This window comes from Fringilla coelebs (genome assembly GCF_963513975.1).
Source record: "Fringilla coelebs genome assembly, chromosome: 17".
Taxonomy (NCBI): Eukaryota; Metazoa; Chordata; class Aves; order Passeriformes; family Fringillidae; genus Fringilla; species Fringilla coelebs.
The window spans coordinates 7,650,369-7,674,952 of record NC_140043.1 but is presented as its reverse complement, the minus strand read 5'-3'; the positions used below and the strand labels follow the sequence as shown (position 1 = coordinate 7,674,952).

At 41.5% G+C, this 24,584-nt stretch overlaps 1 protein-coding gene across 2 annotated transcripts; it reads right to left on the bottom strand.

Moving 5' to 3' along the window:
* Window positions 1-910: 910 nt before the first annotated feature.
* On the bottom strand, window positions 911-22,989 carry YPEL1 (yippee like 1). 2 transcript variants are annotated; one of them, XM_084217087.1, is made up of 5 exons: window positions 22,628-22,989; window positions 18,806-19,088; window positions 7,775-7,818; window positions 6,251-6,359; window positions 911-5,291 (listed from the first exon to the last, which is right to left on the bottom strand). In XM_084217087.1, the coding sequence occupies exons 2-5, from the start codon at window positions 18,920-18,922 to the stop codon at window positions 5,202-5,204; spliced, it is 360 nt and encodes a 119-aa protein (XP_084073213.1). In that variant the 5' UTR covers window positions 18,923-19,088; window positions 22,628-22,989; the 3' UTR covers window positions 911-5,201. The 2 variants fall into 2 exon arrangements, with proteins under 2 accessions (XP_084073213.1, XP_084073214.1); XM_084217088.1 differs by lacking the exon at window positions 22,628-22,989 and adding an exon at window positions 21,439-21,642.
* Between the last annotated feature and the right edge of the window lie 1,595 nt (window positions 22,990-24,584).

Genomic DNA, 24,584 nt, shown 5'->3' with positions numbered 1-24,584 from the left:
ACACTGGAGTTCACATTGCCAAAATTGTTCTGGTAACCCAGATGCTGACAGTTGGTGTTTTTATAGTCCCTCTGATACACTAAAATATAATGGGATGTTACTATGAGCATCTCAAATTTGGATCTTTATGACTTCAATTATATCCTGTCAAAACAGGTTTTTGTACAAGGAAAACCATACATCTCACATAAAATGCCATTTAATCCCTAGGGTTTGGTGCTTTTTCAGATTTAGAAAGATCCTTATTTCATGCCCCTAAGACAGCACTTAAACAAGAAAAAGGGTAGCTGGCTATCTTCCATTTTCTCAAGATGGAAATACTATGTGTGATTTGCATGAAGAGCATCCCTATCTCTTTGTGAGATGAAATGATGGATTATTGAAGACGGCACGTAAGTGTGCACTGAATGACTTCATTCTGAGCCTCAGGCAGTCCAGAGGGATCATATCACTGACAAGACCAATAATCTGATCAGAGAAGCTACAGGAGTTCCTCCAGCCAAAGCAGAATGAACAGAGGGAGCGCTGTGCTCAGAGTGCTCCTCAGGTCTACAGCTGATCGAGCTGACACAACAAAAAGCACAGCCACACTTCAGTTCTTCTCAGGATTCATTCTGGGGGTTGTCCAGACTGACTCTCATTATGCAGAGGTCCCACAATTGGCTCAAAATAGGCAAAAGCCCTAAGAGTAGCAACACAAATTTCTGTATTTTGCAAAGATTTCTGAAAGGAAAAACCCCAAATGTTTTGTGGCAGTCCTAAAACCACATAAAAATCAGATTCAATCCAATTATGAGCTTTTAAGAGCAACTAAGAGCACTGTCTTCTCTCTCTGGCCCTACCAGAGGATAAAGCCTGAGAACTCAATTAGCAAGAAAAGATAGCACAAAACCAACATGTAACCCAACAAAACAATTGAAAGCTTTTATTGTGATACCTCGAATAGATACAGTATAGTGAAACAACAAATGATGTACAGTATTGCAAGGACAAAACAGCAACACAGCCATGTCACCTGTAAAAGAAAGCATTTTAAAGAGTTTAAGAAACAATGAGGCACAACTCAACTGCCATTTATGACTCATGCTTTAGACCTTAAACCACTTGTAACAGTCCTTTTAAAAGAAACCTCTGAAGCATCTGTTCCTTTTCCAGTAAGTGTTTATACTGCTGGTTGGCTTAACATGAGTCTCAGTGAAGTCCAATAAAGCGTCCAAGAAGTTTAATGATAATTTGACGGCTTCTTCCTCTCATGGCCGATATCCAAGGCTGGAGATGAGTGAAGTTTGGTCTGTGAGTCTGGAGGTCACTGCTGCTGCAACCTGGCTGCTGAGATGAGCGGGCAGGAGGAGCCCTATGAGCGACACTTGGAGGGAAGTGCACGGCCACCAACCCCGGCAGGCAGCCTTGGGGAACCTTCCACTGATCCACCAGTGGGAAATACAGGTGACCTTTGGTTATGGGTGCAGTGGGGACCCGGTCAGAACCTCTGAGGCCAGTTTTTTACTCGAAGAAATGTCTCTCCTTTCCCAAGGACTGCAAGCACAAAGGCACACCACCCACACTGGTCACTCCACTGGGCCTTGCTACTGGGATATTAAGATGGAGCCATAACAATCTTCCTTCACACAGTTTGCCATTGTACAGCTTACAGCCAACAAGGGAAATTCAGATCCTGGTACTTTTAAAATTAAGATTACCAGGCCGCTAAAAGCACACAGCAGCAGGAGTGGTTAGGCTGAGCAATCCCTCACCAAATTCTGCAGCTGATTTCACAGCAAGTTTGCAACATGACAGGATTCTTATACATGGCAGCATTGCCTTTTAGTAATCAAAAAGGTACTTAAAGTAACCAGCCAAAGAAAAACTCTAGGGTTTGGAGGCAGACTCAGTCCTGGAAAACCATTGTTACAACCATTATTTTGGAGCTAGACAGAGAATGTGTGGTCAGATTACTAAAGTCACACCAAATTATGATTAATTACTTTAGGACAGGCATGGCGCTTTAGAGGTTCAGTGGATAAAACTTTCAATACATGTACATTTTTGCTAGCAAATTCCTATGCATCCCAATGAACATTTCTTCTAAGCCAGCTCATAGTCAGTTCATTTGGTCCAAGAAAGAGCCAGCAAGAAACAAAGGTTCACAAAAGCTTTTTGTTACAATTTATAAAAAACAAAATACAAAATAAATGTTAAGACCAAAAATAACCAGTACAAGTAACAAAAGTGCTCAAGTTGGAGGGGAAGTAAACTTGCCCAGAGCAAACACATACAAACTTTAAATATAATCTTTAATATATTACAAAAATTGGTTAGAGGGAAAATGCTTTAGTAAAATTTTTTTTCAAGTAAGTTTATTTTTCTTTCAAATGACTGCTGGAGGGTTCAGTGACCAGACTGACCTCTTCATATCAGCCAGCAGTCATTGCTATCTGGATTCAACTTTCACCAAAACCAATAACAAGAATCCTCTATATCTTTATGAGGGGAGAAAATAATCATTGATGCTGCCAAACAACATGGGAAGAAAATTCACATATTCCCTCAAAAGAATAAGCCTTAAGATTGGGCAGCATAAAATAGTGATTCTGTACTAGTTCTACTCTTTATTCCTTCTAAGCATCCACTCTTAATAAAAGACCAAAAAGAATATTGCTTTGTTTGGTTCTCTTAAAAGCCATAAACATCATATATAGGTCATTAACTCTTTATGCCAGTAGTCTGAAGCTCTATGTGCTAAGCACTTGAAGTCCCAACCTTTGGCATCAAAGTTAATTAAGGTTTTGGTGAAAATGTCCAGTTTGAAATATAAATAATGCACTGAAGAAAGAGGTTGAATTTCTAAGAATAAGACTGTGTTAGAGACAGCATAAGCTTACTAACAAGAGCTAGCCAAACCCCCAATGTTGGAGAGAAAAATCTTTAATACTTTACATATTTTCTGTAATTTCAACTCTCTGGAAAAGCAGCCATTACTTTTGCCTTCAGTCCAGTGTACTGCTTCAGCAAGTCTGCAGCCAGGAAATACGGAAAGCCCAAAGATACACAAACCTCACACAAGCTGTTCACAAGTATCAACATTGCAACAGGACTTAGAAGCCAACACAAACTTTTTGCTGATAGAAGTTATAGTGCCTTCCTTGTTGACAACAAGGTGGAAAACAAAATCCCAAAGAATTCCAGGTCAAAAAGAGCACGAGACAGGCAACACCCAAGCCCATCTTGCATCAATTGCATTGTTAAAATGAGATCTGATGTGAACACAAGTAGCAATGTGTAAGCCACAAAATCCAGGTTGAATGTAACTGTACCACCTCAGGCCTCTGGACTGAAACCCAACAGCTTGAACTACTTCTCTAATTCTTACATTTTTAATTCATGGGTATCAATCATGGCATCTAGCAGGCAGTTTGGCCAGCCTGCATCACACAGAATGTGTACACCTGGGAGAATGCTCCTCTCACTCCTCCTCCCCACAAAAACACTGGAAAGCTGGTTTTAAAGATTTGTATTGCCCCTACCCATTGGCGTAATTTTTCATGTCTGACAATTTCTAAAGTGCAGCAGAGTTCAGAAAGCCTATGAGAGATTCCCAAAAACAGAACAGCAGCAGCAGCACCTGCGATGACTTTCACAGGTGCCATATTAGAATTGTTATTGAGAGAAAGGGATTTCGTATTGCAAGGCTTCTGTATTGTTCGGTTATAGGACTTATGTAGTGTTAAAAGGTTTTTTTTCAAACAGTTTGTCCTCAAGCAGTAAAAGGATTAACATACAAAAAGTCTGTAGAGACTGTTTAATTTGAAAATTAAGTTAGCAAATTTATGTAGAGCGTTTCTTTCACAGTTGCTCAGTTTGCATACACAGATACTAACAGCTCATATTGTGCATATACTTTCCAGAAGTTTCTCTCATTAACTGATTCCATTAAAGAAACAGCATGAGAACAAAAGAGAAGGTGAGTTTCATATAAATTTTTATTATAAAAAGATACTTGGGGATGATTTAGCCAGCAAACCGGGAAACCCTTTCCCCACCCCCAAATTTTAAAAACTATCTTACTATTTTATTTTATGAAAAAACAAGTCAAACTTCCCTTCCCTCTTATTACTCCTCCTTTTCCTACAGGTACTATATTAATTTTCATGTCATAGGCTCTGGCCATTTCTCACAAAAATAAATATTTTTGTTCAAATGTAGCAGAAGCAGAAGACTTCAACAAGTTTCCTTGACATCAACCTCTTTGTCCAGTGCATTAGGACTATACAGTTACATGGAACCAGCCATAAAACTTTACTGATGCACAAGTCCCTGTTACTGGCAAAGGTACAGTACCAAAACTTTGTTTTTTCCTAATATACCAACTAATTTTTTTTTCCAAAATAGAAGATGCATATATTTTTCTGTCTTTTTAATCTTGCAAGCTATAGTTTTATAAATTTTTTATCCAGCAAACTCCTTAGGGAATATGTTGGTCTTAAAGGAACATATTCTATAGCATTATTGATTTAAAAATCTTTCTATGTTATTTCATTAAGATACCAAGCCTCTGGCATAACCTTTCCTAACAACTTGAGACCTGCTAACTTCAGTCAGTGCAATTGAAATCTTTTTTGAAGTGAGCACTGTACCTTTAACCAATTCACCTACAAGATGTACATAGGTTGTGGTACACTCAATTTGAAAAAAGAAATTAATAACTACAATACTGCATCCTCTTCACTGCCAAACACATCAGAAATTGCTACATATAAAAAAGCACCCCATCCCATACATTCTTTCAGACTGCTCAGGGACAGAACGTCTACAGGACTGGAGTGTAGGTGTTTAGGCAAGAAGCATGCACAGCAGAAGTAGCATTAAAGGCATAGGTCAGAGAGAGATGCTAACCAGTAAAATCTGTTTTCAATTAGTGAACTGTTTCTCTAGTCTGAGAGAGTTTAGAAAAAGGTCATCCAAAATGTTCCAAAACAACTGTTCACACAATAATACACGTACAAAAAGAGGGAACTTACACAAGGAGAAAAGGCAAACATGGCCTGAAATAGCCACTTACACTACACTACTCATTTGTGAGGTTTCAGAGTTCAGTGATATTCTCAGGGCCACTCTAGCCAAGCTCTTCCTTTACTTTGCATTAGTCTTTGTAAAGCCTGTTCCACAGAATATAGTCCAAACAGAAGGAAAAAGGTTGTGGTTCACTCCCAGCCATTGTCTTTTATCATGTGGGCAAGTTCAATGATAAATTTTCCTTCTTTGTATTTCTGACTGCTCTCAAAAGCATGTTCCTGGAAAGGAAAAAAATAACAAAATCAAGACAACACTGAATTAAGTTCAGGAAATTAAGTGTTTTAAACATCAAACTTGCAATAAAATACAAACCAGGAGGCATTACAGTTAACAACCCATATTGGTTATACCATGTAAGGGGAGGGAGGGAAAAAAAGAGAGGTTGAGAAGCACTGAGAAGGAAACAGAAGCAAACTTCTCCTAAGTGGAATCAGCAGATCTACTGCACAGATCTTGCTGTAGAACTGATCATGCTCTCTCCCTACTTAGGGAATTTTAATGCTTTTTAAAGTGAAGGTTACGAAATGGTATGTTATACATGTTATTTATTTATTCCCAGAAGTAATGAAAATAGGGAATGCAAACTTCTTCAAAAGCTCTCCTTTATATTCATCCTCACAGGAAATGCATTAGAAAAACTTCTAACATCTGAAACTACACCGAATCAGTAAAAATCCTACCCAGAATCTAAGATTTTCAAAACCACAGACTTGCAACACAGCTGCAAGTGCACAGGTAAATTTTCAAAAACCAGAATTGATTCCATATTATTTGTAAACAGAGTAATATGCTCAGTACTGTTTATTGTAATGAATATTCTTGCTGTATCACCAACTTTTGCAGTCCATGACACTACAGACTCACTTTGACAATTTCTCCCACCTGGTTTAGTGCACATGTGCTTGAGAGTCTTGCAAAAAGATTATCAAATACAGAAATATTAGACAGCTGTAATAGCACCTATAGCTCATGCTTGATTTGCAGTCCAGAATAAAATTATTATCTGCTACAACATTTCTGCAGATGCAAGGAAGCAAGACTACATTAGAGCCTGATGTACACAAAAGCACCAGAGCTAACTCACATAAACTATCAGCAAAGGTGCTACTCAGTGGCTACTCAAACATCTGTGCTTCAACATGCAAACATTTATTGAGGATTTAAGTATATGACTTACATATTTCCATCCAAGAGTGGTTTTACAGTTTTCACAATAGATATCTGCTACAGCATGTAAACCTGTCAGAAGAACTCTCTCCTCTGCTGGACCACAGCCCACATTTACCCTGAAAAAAAGGAAGAAATTATGTTAACAGATGAGTGTGTTTCTCTTCTTACTGTTCCCCAGCTTTTCTCCTGCAGACAAGAAGTAGTTTTAAAAAATGCCTAAGTTATTCAATGCTGCAGAAGTAACTTCCTCTGTTCCACTGAGCAGAAGGACAGGAAGAAAAAAGGGGTTTGTTTTTTGTTTTTAAGTGGCTGTGGTGTCACTGTTGGTGATACTCACTTACTGCCAGCAACAAAGATAAGCTAAATAGTTAAACTTCCAGAGAACAGAACACTACACAGTAACTGGATACTTCTACAGTTCCAGGCTTTACTTCAAAAACTATTTGAGACCTCTCTAATGGAAGTCTGTACCAGTGAATCAGCACCAACAGCTGAATTTAGAACCAGCTCCAAAATAGCAGCAAGAAAAAAGCCTCATAAATATTTCTTTGCTACAGATCAGCAGACTAAGCTCTGATGAACAAACAGCAATTTCAAAACAAAACATCCCTTGAAGTACTGCATCAAGCCAGTTTTTCCATAAATGAGTCTATGCAGAAAACATGAGGAAAGACTAAACCAAGTTTTTAGACAGTTTTAAATATGAGGAAAATTTTGCCATTTTTGCTGTTGCAGTACCAGATTCTTCCTATTAGAATTATAGCAGAAATCCTAAGTCACCACTGAAGGACTACATATTAAAAGAATTTCAAGGATCTGCAATCAAATCCTTTGCAGTTACAGTTCCATTATCCTGGTCAAAAATAGACCAGGACACTCAACTGTATCTTTTTCAAAATGCTGCAACACAAAAAACTGCTGAAAAATAAAGACAAAAATGCAATCCTGCATGTAAAAAACTTAAAATACACCCATTAACAAATGCAAACAGCCTGCTATCAAGGGAAGGACATGCCTAAGATTGCAAATATTAGGCTTGATAAGACCACAGAGACCTTTTGCCTCTAGCACATTTGCAATATTCAAGGTCATTAAAGATGTACCAAGCTTACTGAAACATTAACCTGTAAATGTATCCAACTGTCAGACTGGGAAATTCTTCAGACCACAGCAGAGTTGTCTAAAGAAAATTTACAGTCACTCAATATCTTGTGACTTCTGGAGTATCTCAGAATGGCAGCTCCTCTCGAGACAGCTACCATTACATAGACAAAAGGAATTTCACATTAACACACTCCCCTAATCTTTCTGCTCTTAGCAGATTTGCTTAAAATATAAGATAAACTCGTGTATGTGCAAAGGAATGCTTCAGAATCAGCCCAGTGGCTCTTTAATAACTATTGCTGGTGAGTAAAGCCAGCATTAAGAAGAACAGGGCAAAGTACAGCTCTGTTAATCCTACTGTTTTCCCTTTGGGAAGCACAAAGTTACACTCTGCAGGTGGTGTGCAGAACCATAACCACGTACTTACACAGAATTGAAGAGGTAGGCTCGTCCCTGGCTTCCCTGGAAGGACTGCATTAAAAAAAAAAAAAAAAAAAACACATGTTAAAAAAGTACATGTTAAAAAACACAAGCCAAACCAAACAAAAAATAGTTCCAGAAGGGTATATAAGTAAACATAAACATATAATGATAATAAAGATATAAACTATTTCAGATTAACAACTTTATACTAGTTCTTTATAGGAAAGTCTAGTCAGACAAGTTTTCATCTACATTAGATTTTTAATAATGATTTTATTTTACTTTGTCAAGTGCCATTGCTCAAAATTCAGCATCCATAATGCAAGCAAAACAGTTTTTTCCTACCCCTCTGCAAGACATCAATTCTCATTTTCCTAGACATCCTTCATGCTAATTGAAATAATCTGCTTTTAACTCAAAGGGAATTACTCCCATCTCCTCTGTCTTCCCCTGCTGCAGCCAAAAGATTATTTATTTCAATTTCATTGCATCACTTGATATAAGTGAACCAAGCATAAAACCAGCATACTGTACTCAGGAAATGCATCTGATCAGTTTAAAATTCACAGATAAGCTCAGCTTCATCTTAGTAAGACAACTGTTACCATCAAAGGCCTGACCACAGGCATTTGCTTTCCAATCTCTCACATTCCTGATAAATGATGGACAAACAATGGCACTTGGGCTTTCTTGGCTGGATCTAAATAATGTTTTAGTTCAGAGCAGTAGCACAGTTCTGAATTAAAACCCTTAATCAGCCACACTCACAGGCGGCTGGTTTGGCTTGTGGATCACTTTCAGTGCCTGGGAACTGCACCCCTGATCCTTCTGAACCAACTAACCCAGCAGCTCTTCCATGCACTCAGCAATGTTAATGCAGACACAGACCCGAACCTGTCCTCAGGATATGAGCTGCAGACATCCTGGGAGAACTTGTGAGCAGACAGAGCCAGCCACAGGTAAAACATTCCAAACCTGTGTCAGACACACCACTGCTTTCATCTGACTCCTTCTGCATTGAATTACTTGGTAATTTAGACACAGCCATTATTTCCCATCCAAACAGGATCACACTGGAACTGAGTTTTCCTTTCTTCTCTCTTCCATACTGAATTCCTTTTAAAAAAAATCTGTAAACTGTCTTAATGTCTTTTTTCTTTGAGCCTTTTCATTCTCTAACCTACTTTCAAAGAAAATTAACTACTTTATCTATAATGCAGAGAAAGTTCAATTGTTTTTAAGAATCCCTGTAGTTCTAGTGTGGAACATCACAGACCAACTTTTCAGAAGCCTGCAATAGATCAACATGGAAGGTTTTTGGAAGGAAATATCAACCTGAATACTTGTGCATGGTTTTAGTAACATCAGGCATGAAACCAAAGGCAGAAGGTCCTTTCTGCAATGGATTCTTCTCCTGACATGTATTTAGTTACATCATTACAAGTCATTTGACACTAAAATAAAGATTTTGACACTCTACCAATTAGAAACACAACAGGAATACTTGTTGTGTTTTAATTACTCAGAATAGTGTGCAAAAAAATCCCCCCCACCTCGTAAAAGGAAAATGCATATAAATTAACCCTTTTTGATCAACACAAACCAGATTATATACTGCAATAAAGAATGTTTAAAGAAATCCCTGACTCTGGACTACTCCAGGTAGCAATAGTGCCAGAGTAGTTACATACAGCCCTTACATACTTGTAAAATCTTTAATATGAAAAATTCTACCTAGCAGTTAAGAGCACTCATATTTTATTATTTTAGCAACCATTTAAAAGAAGTATTGAGAGAACATATTAATGTTCTCCACAAATACTTGAAAGGAGGTTGTAGCAAGGTGGGGTCAGTCTCCCACCTAACAAGTGACAAGACCAGAGGAAATGGCCTCAGGTCACACCAGGGCAGGTTTAGGTTGGGTACCAGGAAACATTTCTTCACCAGAAGGGTTGTCAAGCATTGGAACAGGCTACCCAGGACAGTGGTGAAGTCACCATAGACAGAGATGTGGCACCTGGGGACATGGTTTAGTGGTAGACTTGTCACAGTTGGGTTTGTGGTTGGACTTCATGACCTTACAGGTCTTTTCCAACCTCAGTGATTCTTAGGAGGTTCTGCCTTTAGCAAAGACAAAAGAAAAAGCACTGTCTCCACCAGCCAGAACTACAAGTCTTATTTTTCACCAGGCAAGGAAAACCAGATAGGCTGTGCAGGACAGTGAAAGCTGAAACTTCAGGCAGGACTGATCCTGAAAGGGGGAGACTTAGTTGAGAATAGAGTCTGAACAATTCTGTCAGAAAGTAATTTACCCTTACAGCTGCCTTTAAGACAAACAAACAAAACCACTAGTTCAGTACTCCTGAGATACTTAACCACACATCACAAAACTGACAGAGCAGTGCAGACCTACACTCTGCAGTTCCTACAGAATCACCAGAACTCTCTAGACTAGAGCCAGTAACAAACAGAGAATGCTTACTACAGGTGAAAACAAAATCTCTTCAGATATAGACTCTTAAAAAATGCCCATTAACAAATGAGTAGGTAGCCTGGGTAAACAACACATTAATTTAGAGAGAACTACACATGTGCAATTGCAAAATTTAAGAAAAGGTAAAGGAAATACTTCCAAAATCCTCTTATTCACTAAGAAGTAAACATACAACTAGAACATCCTTGTTTCACACCTGACATTATTAAAAAGAACTTCCAAAGCCATGATGACCATGATATTTGATTAAACTACTGTAAAAATTCTTTAAAGTAAAAAAGTTGCAGGCATTTCCCCTTGCTTTAAAAATTTCATGCTGTAAATTAGAATTCACAAATCCTTTTTGAAACAGCACCAAGAAATATTCTCTATTATCATGTGCTAGTTTCTCTATATGTAATTACACACACCAATCACATGTAAATTTATGTAGTTGGTTGGGTTTTTGTCTGGTCCTATACAATAATTTTTAAACTACTTATATGCCATACCTGAAGTTCCCCAGCAGGCTGGGGAAGAAAAAAAAAAAAAAGACTCCAGAAAAAAACAAGAGTCAGGAGATCTTCTGAACGATCTTATGCAATTATTTCTGCCAAGTTTATGTTTAGTCTTGACTTAGTATCACCTACTAAAAGCTCTCCTTTGACCCTGAATTTTTCAAAATTAAGCAGAGGGCAGTAACAGGATGCCAGGAATAGCACAAAAAGCAGCTATTCCCCTCTCTTGTTTCATAAACTAAAAAAAATTCAAGCCAAATGAAATACAAACCACCAGTTGGAAAGCACTGCTTTAGTTGTTTTTCTTTTCCTAATATATTTTTAAAGATGACTTGACTTTTCCTGCACCCTTTGCTTTGTTGCCCTAGATATACTGTACTCTACTGGGCTTATTTTCCTTCAGAAACAGCCATTACCTTCTAATTTTTAGGATTATCAAGGTAGAGTGGAGGGAGAATCAACAGAGAACCTTTTCCTGTGACAGTAATTTTAGAAAGAGTGTTCACAAACATGTCACTGCAAAAAGCTCCTCCATTCCAGCCTTGCTTCCCATTCCTAGAGTATGACTGATGCATTTGATACCATCTTTCCTTACCTACACTCATGTTTAGAGGCTAAGGATTGCATTTACATGCCACAGAACACTTGTTTCCTTGCCCAGCTGCAAAGAGCAAGTTCCTCCATGTTTACATCACTCAGGTAACTCGACAGGAACCTGCAGCAACTTGTGTAACTGCATTCTGGAACACAGAATGTGGGTCCAGGCAACTCAGACTTCCCTTTAAAACCAGTGCCCAACCACATCATCTGTGTTTCACTGAGCATTGAGTGGTGTGCAATCCAGCCATGCAGAACTCCCATACACTGACTGCAATAAAAGCACTTCAAGGACATCCATCCATAAATTCCTACACCTTTTAATTATTATTATAAATCTCTTGTCAGCACTTGGCAGTCAGTTTCTTATTTACATGAACAGCTGAGATTTTTTCCCCAAAACTGTATTCAACCACAAAAAGTTATGCATCTGTCGCAGATGCATTCTCTTAATGATGTAAGAAAGATTTATTATCAGAGTTCTGCTTTCTGATGCATCCTACTATTTACTATTAGAAATGAAAAGAGGACAACTCAGTTTGGTGCTTGAGCTGCTTGCTAAGCTTGTAACTTGGCTATAAACAGAATATTTTGCATAACCAGATAAAAATTAATACTGAACATTTGTTTTTACCAGCACTAGGTTTCTCACACTCTGCACTGTATGATTCAGTTATACTGATATGAATTTTAAGGGACTGACAGGTTGAACACCTTGTGTGTCAACTCCTCCAAGAAAATGAAAGAAAGTACTTTAAATGGCAGTGTCAAGGACTAACAGGCACAACTGTTCAAACCAGTCTCAAGGCAAACCACTTTTCAACAGAATAAACATCACCTATGCAAACACAAACTTTAACTGTGCAACATTTGTTCAGCACTCCCAAGATCACGAGCACTATACATGAATCAAAACTAAAGCAGAACATTCTATTCAAACTGAGTCCTAAATATGTCTTACCCAGTAGAGAGGAATTAGAAGAGAGTGGCAAGGGTGACCAACTCTCATCAATAATGACTCGCAGCAAGCAGGATTTTCACTTAGAAGCTCGGCAATTTATCAGTTCCCCTAATAACTGCAGTTGAACTTTAAACTTGTTATAAGGCTGCTTTTTCATGGTCCTCAATTAATAACACTGTATTGATTTATGAGTTAAATTATTCCTCAGAAAATCTGTATCTTGGACCAGCTACCCATTTATAGAGAAGGATGTGTAAGATCGATCTTGTTTTCTTGTTTCAGCACAGCTGAAAGTATCCAGAACATCCAATAGTATCAGCAATAATGTCCAACTGTGCTTACAAACTACAGTGAAGTCACCTGCAAGAATAGTTTGGAACTAGGATCTTTCCAAGTCATCTGACAGACCTGTGTCACTGATACATGATGTAGAAAGAAGCTTTATACATGTTTCACTTGTGCACACATGCAGAATTAGGTATGATCTATGCTTGTAAGTTAAACCCACCCTTAGCTCTAACACCAGGAGTAGCTGTTTTACCCAGGAGGAAAGGAAATACCAGTCAAGCAGAACATGTATTTACTGCCCTGAGGCACAGCTGAAGGCATGGGTGGGGGAAGGGATGCTACTGAAAAGCTTATGCCATCAATTATTCCCAGAGATGGGATTAGATTGCATGGCTAGAGATCATGCTCCACAGCAAATACCCAGGGAAAGTGCCATCTTAGCATGGACTGGGGGCAAGGCAGGCATTGTTCTGAGCAAGCCACAGGGGCATTACCAGTGTCTGCAAGCTACTCCAAACACAGAAATAAAATATTAAAGAAGGAAAATGAAAGAAGTCCATAGGTTTTCATCTGGTTTAACTTCCTTTCATTTGCTGGAGTTCCTTATACAAGCTAAGATAGATCAAATAGAATCAATTCTCTGGCCAAATAAGCAAATTTGGGAAATACAGAAAACTGTACTTGTTAAGGGCAGCATTCTTAAAGTAACCCAGAAACACAAGTGCTCTGATGTGTGAAATTATCTCCTCAGCAAGATGCATCAGAGAGTGTAAGGATATCCTCTCACTTCAAGACTTGCAACATAAATTCAGAAAACTGAGTTCAACATAAGGTACAGACAAAAAAAATTATCAGGGGAAAACCCCCACATTTGTTCCAGTTGATGTTTCCCTCACATCCAACTCCTTGATAAGGCAGACCACCAGAGATGCTGCTGCCCAGCTGCTTCCTAGGCAACTTCTAGAAGACTCCATGATAAATACAATTTTTTTTAAGAGTTCATTTCCATTCAAGTATTTACTGAATTTGATAAAGCAAGTTACAAAGTTCAATTTGTAAAGAATAGCCTTAAAAAATTCTACCCAAAAAACTGCATGCCTGCAAACCTGCCAAATGATATTTCCCCAAAGTGAAGATTGTCATGCAAGACAAGTTATCTTGACCTATGAAGCTTCTTGAATGGATTTCAGAAATAATTATGTCAAAATACACAGAGTAGAACACTTCCCTTGCACTTTCCAACTCCTTTAAGCCTTCAAACATCTTTTGGATGTTTTCCAAAGATAGCTTCTCTTTCAAAAACTAGGTTCGTCCCCCAGAAGAAAAAAATGAACCCAAAAAACTAGAAGCCTCTTGGAAAAAAAAATTATCACCAGAAAATTTATGAAATTAGTGAGGGAACAAAACCAGCCCTGAAACATACATAAAACAGGCCCATCTATCTTTCTAAATACTCATTATACCATAAGCAAAGGAGGATTACAAATTGAACCAAGCTAAGCACAGCATATTTACTTAAAGACAGTAAACCCTTTAAAAAAATTCCTCTTGATCTCATCAGTTAAACAGTGGAGGACAAAACCACAGATTGCTAAACAAGGCTAAAAATGTTTTAGCATCTATTTAGACTTAAGACTCTTCCTTCTCATCAATAATAGAAGAGCAATCATACTGAATGCCTTGGAGAACTAAACTTAACCACCAAGATCATTCTTTCACTCACAAGGTACAAGGATTTCCCAATGCAGTCAATGACATTTATATATATATGTATATACCTTTATGCAGAAATCATTCTTGAAAATATTGACACATCTAGTCTTGTCTGTGACTTCACATGACTTTTTTTCCCCTCTGCTCAGATATGCTTGGCAATGAATGAGACAGAAGAAAGTGACAGTATTTATACAGACATCTATACAAAATAATCCAAATTCTCTCCGTTCCCAGAATTAAGGCACACTGTAAGATGCTTCAACAGTCTTTCAAGCAGGTCAACCTTGAGTAACAAAACATTATCCTTTGCAGTATATCCAACAGATTCCAAGATGCTATTAAGTACTTGCATTTTTTTGTAATTTGCTGGATCATACCTGAATTTCTAAACAATTATTGGAACTTAGCAGGTACAAGCCACTCTCAAGTGCTTTGGAACTTATGCTCTTCAAGTAACACTTGTCTCCTATAAAATTAACTACTCTTAATAATCACTGCACATTTCCTACTATTACATAACAAATCAAAAGAAAGATCCTTCAGTCAGGCCTTCCACAAAACTTATTCTAGAATTGCTCCAAGACAGCAAATATATAACTCTTTATTTAGGCCACACAAGTGGCAACCTCCCCTGTGTTTCAAGAAGTCTTGTAGAAGTTCTCTTAAAATTGTTTGGATTTTTAAAATTATTATTACTAACATATACTGTTTGGTCACTTTTTATGTGCTGTTTGAACATAAATCCATGAAGTATCAATTTTAAATCCACTAAATGCTTCCTATGGCGTCAGCTCCTTGCCTTACTCTTCATTAAGACCTGTGGTTATTTGCTCATAGTTTACTTCTCTTCTGTGCCTACAGTCATGGTAGGATATGACTCTAAACATATTTGCCTCTTTAAAGAAATTCTTAAAAGCCATAGGTTCTTCTCCATCTTGTGAACATACCCCAGTGTAGTGCTGATTGGTTTATTCCTGCTCATAGCATTTTAAAAAATACTTTAATATCCTGACAGACTCTGAAGTCTTCACCAAAGAACATCCAGCACTCACAAACCTGTTAGCAAAACAAATCAGTCACCTCTAAGGTGCACCTGATACCACCTCAAACTTACACTTACTTCAATTAAAAGTCACCTATAGTTTACTAGTTGTCTCACTGGGTATCCTTCAGATCAATGGTTACCCCAAGATAACCTGGGAGTTATAAATTATTACAGTAACTCTTCATACATGTGTGCATGTGTCCAGCTGTACAGAGTAATGTTTGTCTTTATCTCTACTGCCAATGACCTTCCAGTTTGGGGCTCCTAATCCCAACCAGTCCTCCTTCCCACGCCTTCCCCTTCCCCAAGCTCTTCCCCAGCTGCAGAAAACAAGGTTATTACAGAGTGAAAGCCTCTAGAAATGTATGTTCTAACCACTAACATCATGTCGATTTCAATACTGGGCAACACACAGTCCTTTCACAGTTGCAGAGAAAACTAAAACCACAACTGAATTCACTTGAGCAGGTAACACATTTTTGTCCTGTCTCATTAAACTGTGTTCTTATTTCTAAGCCATTGCCAAGACTTGTGGTTGCCATTTTATCACCAGCAAGGGCACAAGAAAAAGAGAGCTTTGTGATTCATTCCAGGGCAAGAAGAGATCCTGCTGCTCAAACAGAACAGAAATAAAATGAAAAGGTGATTCGTGCATGCTGCTATCCTTGTCAGACAATTGGCATCAACAGTTCTCAAAAGCAGAAGAATTGGAAATCTGTATTAAAGTCAGGGACTCTTAGGATCAGAATCAAAGGGATGATTGACAGAAATATGCAGCACTTTTTGCTTTTCCATGACAGACCAACGTTTAAGATAAACAGCACTCATAGCTTTATGTTTTCATTTTCAAGTCAAAAACCACTACAGTGTCAGGTATAATAAATTCTTATATAAATACATTCTTATACCTCAAAGCACATTGGAAAGCTAGCTGGAGCTGCTTTAAATTAGAAGCGCACCACGTATTTTGGTTCATTTTCCCTGACCACACATGAGGAAGAAACAACCACCATGTCCCCAGAAAAGGTGGGGTGAGGGACAGCCCCAAGAGAAGCAGCTACAGACAGGCATGAAGTAAATATTGTTTGCCTTTACCTGCTGCAGAGAACCTGAGGGTTCTGACATGAGATGGTACTGGAAGCATTTAGAATAACGTGAGAATCTACACCCAAAAATTGTATTTAGAGGATGTAACACAGAGCTTTGGCTTTGAACTGGGCCTTCAAGGTAAGGCAGTGGGGGAGGTCAGGTTGAACAGTGGGTCTGTACTCCATCAATAAATCCAAACCAGCTCAGGAAGCACACTGTTCTTTGTTAAATTTAGATAGTATAGAATCGAATTCCTACACTTCAGGTTGGTTTATGTTTGTTTGGGATTTTTTTCCTGCATCTGAAAAGTTACAGTAACTAGGATTCTAGATATGTCAAAAAACCATCTCTCTCACTAACCAAGTTCATGGCATATAATGTGCCTCAAAGAAGGCACTTCAAGAGAAGTTCAGAAAAAAAAAAATCACATTTTATTTGCACTCCCCAACCCTCCCCAGGGCCACCTGTACTTATTTTTAATGATCCAAGTCTATCTATTGCTTTGCAGTTGTTCCCATCAGAAGAACTCCTCCCATGTTGGATTCTGCAAAGCTAATAAAGATGGCTTTTTCCAAAGCTACGTCCCAAATACAAGTACAATAGATGACAAATGTTCTTTTTATTTTAAAAGCATACAAAAATATACCACACATTTAAATGCATTTCTCTTTTACCATACAGATTTAGACAATAAAATATGGTGAAGAAATCTTAAATTGACAAAATATGAATCAGCTGTCAAATAAGCATATGGTCAACCTGCAAGTACAAATATTTTTGTAAAGTGTATTCATCAAAAATTAAGGAAGCCAGAAATCAGGTAGAATCTACCTCTAGCACCCTTCCCAACACCATTAGAAACAACTTAAAAGTAATTCTTTGTATTTACTACAGATTTTTGAAGAGTCCTCTATGGTTTTTTTTTAATTGAAAATTTGATTCTTAACATTTGAAATCATTTATGAAGCTGTAAAATGAACACATGATTTGCTTAGCATATTTGAAGTATTCTGCTGACCAAAATTCCCAAGCCCTTGGAGAAAACTGGCTCATGTAGCAACAGTGGCAGCTTAGTTGGCATGCAAAAATCTAAGTCCACAAAAAGAAGAGCTTCCTATTAAGTATGTGCTTGGATTGCATTTTCTCAATGAATTTATACATGCTAAGAGACACAGCAAAAGAGTTTCTTTCCTCTTGTAAGTATCTACAACCTGAAGTTCAGGAAAGATTAACCCCTCCCAGTACTTTGTGGCCCAGAACATGAAGTGAATAATGAAACTCTGAGTCCCGGTAATTTAGAATTCAGTGGTGCCAAAAAAGCCTCATAGTCAAATTCTGAAATCAACATAGAAAAAAATAAATTCAAGTAAAAGGAAAAACTTGTATGTGGAAAGCCCATTACTGCCTGATAGCCCTTGGATAAGCATACCTGCTTGCTTTCTCCTCACCCAAAGAAAATTAGAAGTAGCAGCATTTTCAAGCCCTCCCATCTCTTCAGCACTGAAGAGCAGCATCACCTGAGTGCTGCTGAACACACAAACAGGCAGGAGCAGCAGAGAGAACTTTTAGTGTCAAACCCTTCATAACTAACTTTATTTGACAAAACAGTTATATAGAGGACATTTTGTATTGAAAAGTTTGAAAAGTAACTGAAGTGTTTTCTCCATGACAGCATAAAGTGTAATTTAATCAGGAGTTTGTTTGAAGCAAAGAATAAACCAGTCTGTCAGGTATTTATCCCAAACTTCAAGCTTTCCTACATATTTCATACATTACAAGTCTTGGTTTCTTCTAGCAACAGGGAAGAAGGGCAGGCCTAGCCTGTTTCATGGTTCCACCTATTCTCTAAGCTCAGACAGTCCAACTCTTTTGAACATCTGGCTAATCACCTTCCTTAGGAGCTGGTAGACAGCAAAAGTGTGTTTAAGGATTCCATAACACAAGTGGGACACCCTGGAAACAGACAGTTTGGTGACCTTCAGTCCAACAGAGTCAAAAGAAATGTCTATCTGGAATAACCATAACCTGAATAATTTCCCTACCCAGAGATCCATGCTTTCTTCTGATAGTTTTCCTTAGCAGCCTTTTCAGATACAACAGCTCACAAACAGTACCCACCTGACAGCAGACACAGGTTGTTAACATGGATATATTAGATCAACCTTTATGTCACATTCAGAAGTTTCCAGAATATACACAGTTCTTAGTACACATGTATGACCCAAGAGTGAACCCAGGGAAGATACTTTCAAGTATGCATCAATTTGCATCCCTTATCTACTGGCAGTCACAGTGACAACCATTTTGGTTAAGAAATTATTCATGAGGTCTCTAAAGAAACCACTTGCCTTGGAGATCAATTCATCGTGATTGGCGAGATGGGCTCTGCAGTGGATGCAGCTGTAGGTTCGATGACAGTTTGGCAGGTAAGCCTGGAACGTTTTTGATTTTGTCATTTTTACCATCTCTGCTGGTGGCTCCTCACTCAGCTCAGGGCTGGCACTTGAAGAATTACAACTTTGCTGAACTCGCTGACAAAAGAAACACTGGAATATGCAAGCAAAAGCCGTTGTTGTTCTGGAGTGTGTGTGGCACTTTCCACACAAATGACAGAAGAGAAACAGTCACAACCTGTAGGTGAAAAGAGCAGAACAATTAGCAGCTTACAACAAGACCAGAGTTAACTTGTTATTCAACAAGTCCAGCCATAAAGCAAAGCATTATTTGGAGCAAATAACTGGAGCCTGGCTGCACTACAGGCCCCTTTTTCTAAGGAACTGCACAGTTCAAGTTCCATTCAACACAGCAAAAAGCAGTTCTGTTCCACTAATGGCTTCTACTCCATCACACTTCTAGTGAGGGACGAGATTCAAACAGTTCTCCATGAATCACAAGCACTTTCTACGTTATACCAGGTGTACTCTTCTAGACATCCATGCAGAAATTCACACTAAAAAGGTAGGGAATGAGAGGAAGTTAATTGTCATTGAAGTTCTAGTGGTCAGTTCCAATACAGCAAGCAACAAGGAAAGCAATCTTAGAAAACACTTGTTCTGTCCAACAGTCAATATATTTTATATATTTGCACTTTGGTTTTCAGCAAAAATCTTGTAGGATCACATCTGGCTCTAAGTCAAACACCAAGCAGGACCTGCCACCCTGTTCAGGGATCCCTGTCTACTCTTTCAAGCTCTGCAGAATTATGCCTTTAGGTAAAGACCATCTTGACTGGTGTCCTGATCAAAGCTAATTAGGAACTTCCTCACTGTACCAGAATAGCCTGGAAGCTACCAAACCCACAACCTGATACTGAAGCTAATTTCTGCACAGAGAACACCCAACATCCTCAGAGTGCATTTCAGAGACGTTACATGTCAGAGCACGCCAGAGCCTTCTGCTGTGCTGAAAGCAAACCTTTTTAGTTTGCCTGAAAACGAAACAGATGCTGAGCACTGATAACATCTCCTGGTCTGTCAGAGGCCAGCAGCTCCCAGGCTATGTATGCACCACGCTAATGAGGCCTCCAAACACTGCACAGTCAACTTATGTCATCAGCTGTCAGGTGACTGCCTGAGTAGGTCAATAGCACAAACAGAAATGAGAGACAATATAGAGAATTTACAGTCTGCTGATCCAGCTAAGAGCACACAAATGACTTATCACAGTTGTAAATTGTGTGCAGGGCAGCACTAACCACTCTTCTAGCAGTAGGATACTGGTAACACAGCTAGAGCAGACAGCGAAAGCCACATAAATTAAAGTCTGTTTATAGGAAGCAGTCACTGCTTCAAAAGAAGCCTTGAGAAAGTAATCTGTACAGCAGGCCCAGCACATAAGACAACCACAGCAAAACTTAAAGGAGTTTCAGTTTAGATTTTTTTTAATCCTAAACGGGAGAAAACACAAACTACTGAAGGACTTGCTAAAATAAAATTCCTTACGCAAAGAATTGCAAAGGCAGAGATAAGCCACAAACAAGACATGTAACACACCACAGGCAATCCAAAAAATAAAGCAGCAATGGGAACAAGCTGTCATCCAAAGCACAGATCTACAGATGAGAATTATTGGGAAAACACCTGACAAAGGATAGATTTATACATTTGAAAAGAGGACTCAAATATTAATAGCAATTTAAATATTATATACTTAGCGTCCCCAAGATAACTTATTACAAGTACACAGGGAAGAATAATTACATTATTTGCAGAAAACAGTTCACTCTTATAGAACAGTTACGACACCACATTTATTAGAAGTAAGATATACAAGAAAAGTGATCTAAGAACATGAGGTTTCTGTTAAATTCCCTGTTCGAACTCAATGTTAGATACAGATCCTATTTAGGTTAACAGAATTTGACAAAACCAGAACAAAACAGGATTTCAGAATGAAAAGCACCACATGCTAAGATGTTTTGACTCTGGCTTAAATGAAACCCTTGCCATCAGTAACTGAAACACGAGTTCAATCCTTGCAGGAGTTCAGTAGGTGTAAATGTGGCACTTGGGGATGTGGCTTAGTGGTGCCCTTGGCAGTCCTGGGTTAATAGTTGAACTTAATGATCTTAGAGATCTTTTCTAACCTTCGCAGTTCTGTGATCCGGAATGTAAAAGGAAAATATTTTTCTTCAATGCATTCCTAGAAGTGTTGTTAAGCACTTCTAAAAGCAATCTGGACTCTTCCAGACGACTCTGTTTGATACACACCATAGGAACCACAGACTTGTTGTGCCTTTACAAGCACAATTCAAAACAAACTATTTCCTAGCTCGTTCTAACAATGGCGAATAAACACAGTATCACTTCCCTCTCATAGTTCCGAGCAGTTCCTCGGGCTGCTGCTCATTATTCCGCACAGAACAGAGCAAAAACCAGAACCAACTATTCCCCTCTCGTTCTTTGGCCGCGGCACAGTCCGTGCTTTGGTCCTGCGCAAAGACAGGTGTGGCTCCTGAAGCTCCGCTTGTGTTCGCACCTACCAGCGCGGCGCCCGGGGCTGTCCCGGCCGCAGGAGTCGGGCACGGCGATCTCCGCCCTCCTCCCGGGGCAGCCCCGGCACGGCCGCCCCGAACCCCGAAGTCCCGCGGGCTGGGGGCGAGGAGCGGCCCCGTCCCGCCGCCCGTGACGTCACCGGGGCGGGGCACGGGGCGGCCAATGGGGCGTGGCGGACCCGCCCCGCGCGGGTCCCGGATGTGTAAACAAACACCCCGATGAGCGTGGCGGGGGGGCGGCCCCGCGCCGCCGGGGAAACAGCGGCTGCCCGCCGCGCGTGGGGATCCCGCGCGTGGCACGGGAGGAGCTGGGTCAGGGATCGGCCTCTCCGTCGTTCCTGCGGGGCTCTAGGGAAGGAGCGACATGGAATACGCTCAGAGTCTTTGAGCGGCTACAAAACGCTGGACGCAGCCTGTGCACACGCTGTCAGTAACCTGCGGTGAGCTTACTCCAGCAGGAAAAAACCTCAAGTTAATGACTGAGCCATAGGAGTCTCATTTTCACCTTTACATACCAGGAAATAACAGGAGAAAATAAGCGCGGAGAAAGTTACCGGCTGACACCCCGCTCCCCCGGCGGGAGGGAGCCGCTAGCCGAGCGCCTTTAAAGCCGTTTCCTCTCTCACGCCAGAGCACGAAGCTGCCGCGGCGGGTGACGCCGTCGACTTTTCTTTCCCCCCCCCAGCAGCGATTCCAGCAGGACAGCGGATCGTTCCCCCCTCTGGCCGCCGGCACGGCCGCGCGGCCACCCGAACACGGCCCCGCGCTGCTCCGGCCGCCAGCTCCGTGCAGAACCCCACGGCTCCCGGCCCCGCGCGGCGCGGGCGAGAGCGCGGGGGGACCCCACCGGCTCCCGGCGCGCCGAGCTCAGCTTCGCCCCCCCCCCCCAATTATGTAAACCGCCCTTACCCGCCCCGCACCGAGAAGGCTGCGGGCAGACAGCGCTGCCGTCATTTCCAGGCGCTATAAATAGCGCCCGAACCTCCTCCCGCCGGCAAAGTTGCCTCGGCGGCCCCTCGCACACGGGAGACGGCGGCCCCCCCGGCCGGGGTGCAGCACGGGGCTCGTCTCACAGCCGCCTTCCGCTCATACCGCCCCCCCCCCCACCTCCCCCGCTCCAAAAAAATAAATCCTAGCACAGGGAAGAGGGGCCGCTTCTCACCCGCTCGGTACTCACCGCTGCGCCGCGCCGACTCCGCTCCCAGCCCGGGCTCCGAGCAGCCCCCGGGCCCCTCTCCCTTAGGGGCCACGGGTAGGAGGGAAGGCGGGACCCTCAGTCCTTGCGCGGCGGGCAGCGAAAGCTCCGCGCCGGGCCTTCACCGAAAAACAAAGAGGGGGGGAATCAAGGGAGGGGGGTTGGACACGACGGCTTCCTTCGCCTCGAAGGTACGGTCTCGGCGGCGGCCACCGTGTGTGGGGGGGAGTCATAGACGGGGGCCGGGCGCGCGTGTGCCGCGCTGAGGGCCGAGGGGCGGCCGAGGCATCGTGCCGTGCCCGCGCCGTGCGCTCCGCCCGGGCTCCCGCTCCCGCCGCCGCCGCCTTTGTTTTGCTTTGCCCCGGCCCGGGGGCGCAGCGGCCGTTAAACGCGCTCCCCCCCCCTGCCGCCAGCCAATCGCCGCGCGCCCTCGCGCCCGCGCGCGCGCGCCCCCCGCGCCCGGCCCCGCCCCTCTCGGGGAGGGCGGGCAGAAGTGGCGCGAGCCCCTCCCCTCCTTCGCCCCCGGCTTTGTGGAGGAGGGAACGGGCTCGGGGCGGGGGGCGGGGCCAGAGCGCGGGCTCGGGGGTGTGTTGGGGGCGTTGGCTCCGCCCCCATTTGCCCCGCCCCCAGCCGGCCGTTGTGCGCGCGGCGGGGCGGGGGGGGCTGTGGGGGAGCGCGCGTGCCGCTGGGCGCGTGCCGCGAGCGCCCCCCTCCCCTTCACCCCCGCTCGCGGCGGGGTCGGGCGCGCGGCGGGAAACGGGCGGCGCGCGCTCGCTGAGGGCTGAGGCGGGCCCGGCCCTGAGGGGAGAAGCGGCGGGACCGGAGCGGGAATGGAGCGGGAATGAAGCGAACTCCAGGTAAAAAAGGCCCTGCCGAAGCAGCCGCCTCCGTTTACGGTTTCGTCGCCGGGCGAAAGCGCTGCAATCGCTTATGTCGGATTGCTCAGAGTGCGTTTTCACACCAGAAAGCATTTATCCTCCGCGTTTCTGCAGGAGTTAGTAAAACCCTGGGAGATGACACTGGTCTGGTTAAACTTAAGTGCTGTAGAAGAAACATTAAGGAAAAAAAGGCCACTTAGAGGCTGAAAGACAAAGAGGATCCGTTGGAGCACTTGATTCTAGAGAGAGAGTTTGGAGAAAGCTCATTGCTTATAGAGAAAAAATACACAGGTTTTATGGTGTAAAAGAACAATTTTCAACATTAGGGAGCCAAAACAACTCACGTACGAGTAGTTTCCCAAGTATTTGAGGTCTGCTGGCAATGATCGCGTTTTTCTTTAAAAAGTCAATATAAGCCACCCCCTGGTTTATTTTGGCTGTACTCTTCCACGGACAAAGAGTGTAGGGACACAAATTGCTGGAGCTTGTGACGAAGTTGTCATTTACACTGTACCCACAGGCAGGGCTCTGCTGTCATGCTACGAACACACACCTTCAATAACATGTTTGCCACTTCCTTTTCTTGTCAGTCCTGACATATTTTTATTTTTTCCATAATCTTTACCAAGTGGTTTGTTTTCTTTACCCAAGGGCCTTTGGTACTTTGTGGAATATTAGAGAGAGGGAATCCATTACAGTTCAGCTAGTGGCTATGATCAATAAACCACGTGCTAGTTGATTTTATTCTGCCTATCCATTTTTAAATGTAATTCGAATGTTGATATTATATTATAATATAATTCAGGTGTTTTGTCATATCCTTCTTCCTTCTTAATGGCAAATTAACAGCCAGTCTGGAAAAAAAAAGCCACACTTGCGGAGTAAAGAAGAAATATGCTCTGTTGAAACAGCAGGACACAAAAATCTATGAGAGTATTTCCAGTAGGGCTTTTATTGCAATTTTCCCATCATCTCTCTAGGTCTGGTGCTGGTAGCTGTAGTCTTGTAAAAACAGGAGAAAGGTGATAATCCTTTGGATTTACTTAGCTACACTTCAGAGT

What these genes read in the sequence shown, in the direction of transcription:
- YPEL1 (XM_084217087.1), bottom strand. Translation starts at nt 18,922, where the DNA reads ATGGTAAAAATGACAAAATCAAAAACGTTCCAGGCTTACCTGCCAAAC. An exon ending in GCCTACCTCTTCAATTCTGT is followed by an intron (nt 6,360 to 7,774) that starts GTAAGTACGTGG and finishes CCTTTTTTTCAG; the next exon opens with GGTAAATGTGGGCTGTGGTC. An exon ending in CCACTCTTGGATGGAAATAT is followed by an intron (nt 5,292 to 6,250) that starts GTAAGTCATATA and finishes TTTCCTTTCCAG; the next exon opens with GAACATGCTTTTGAGAGCAG.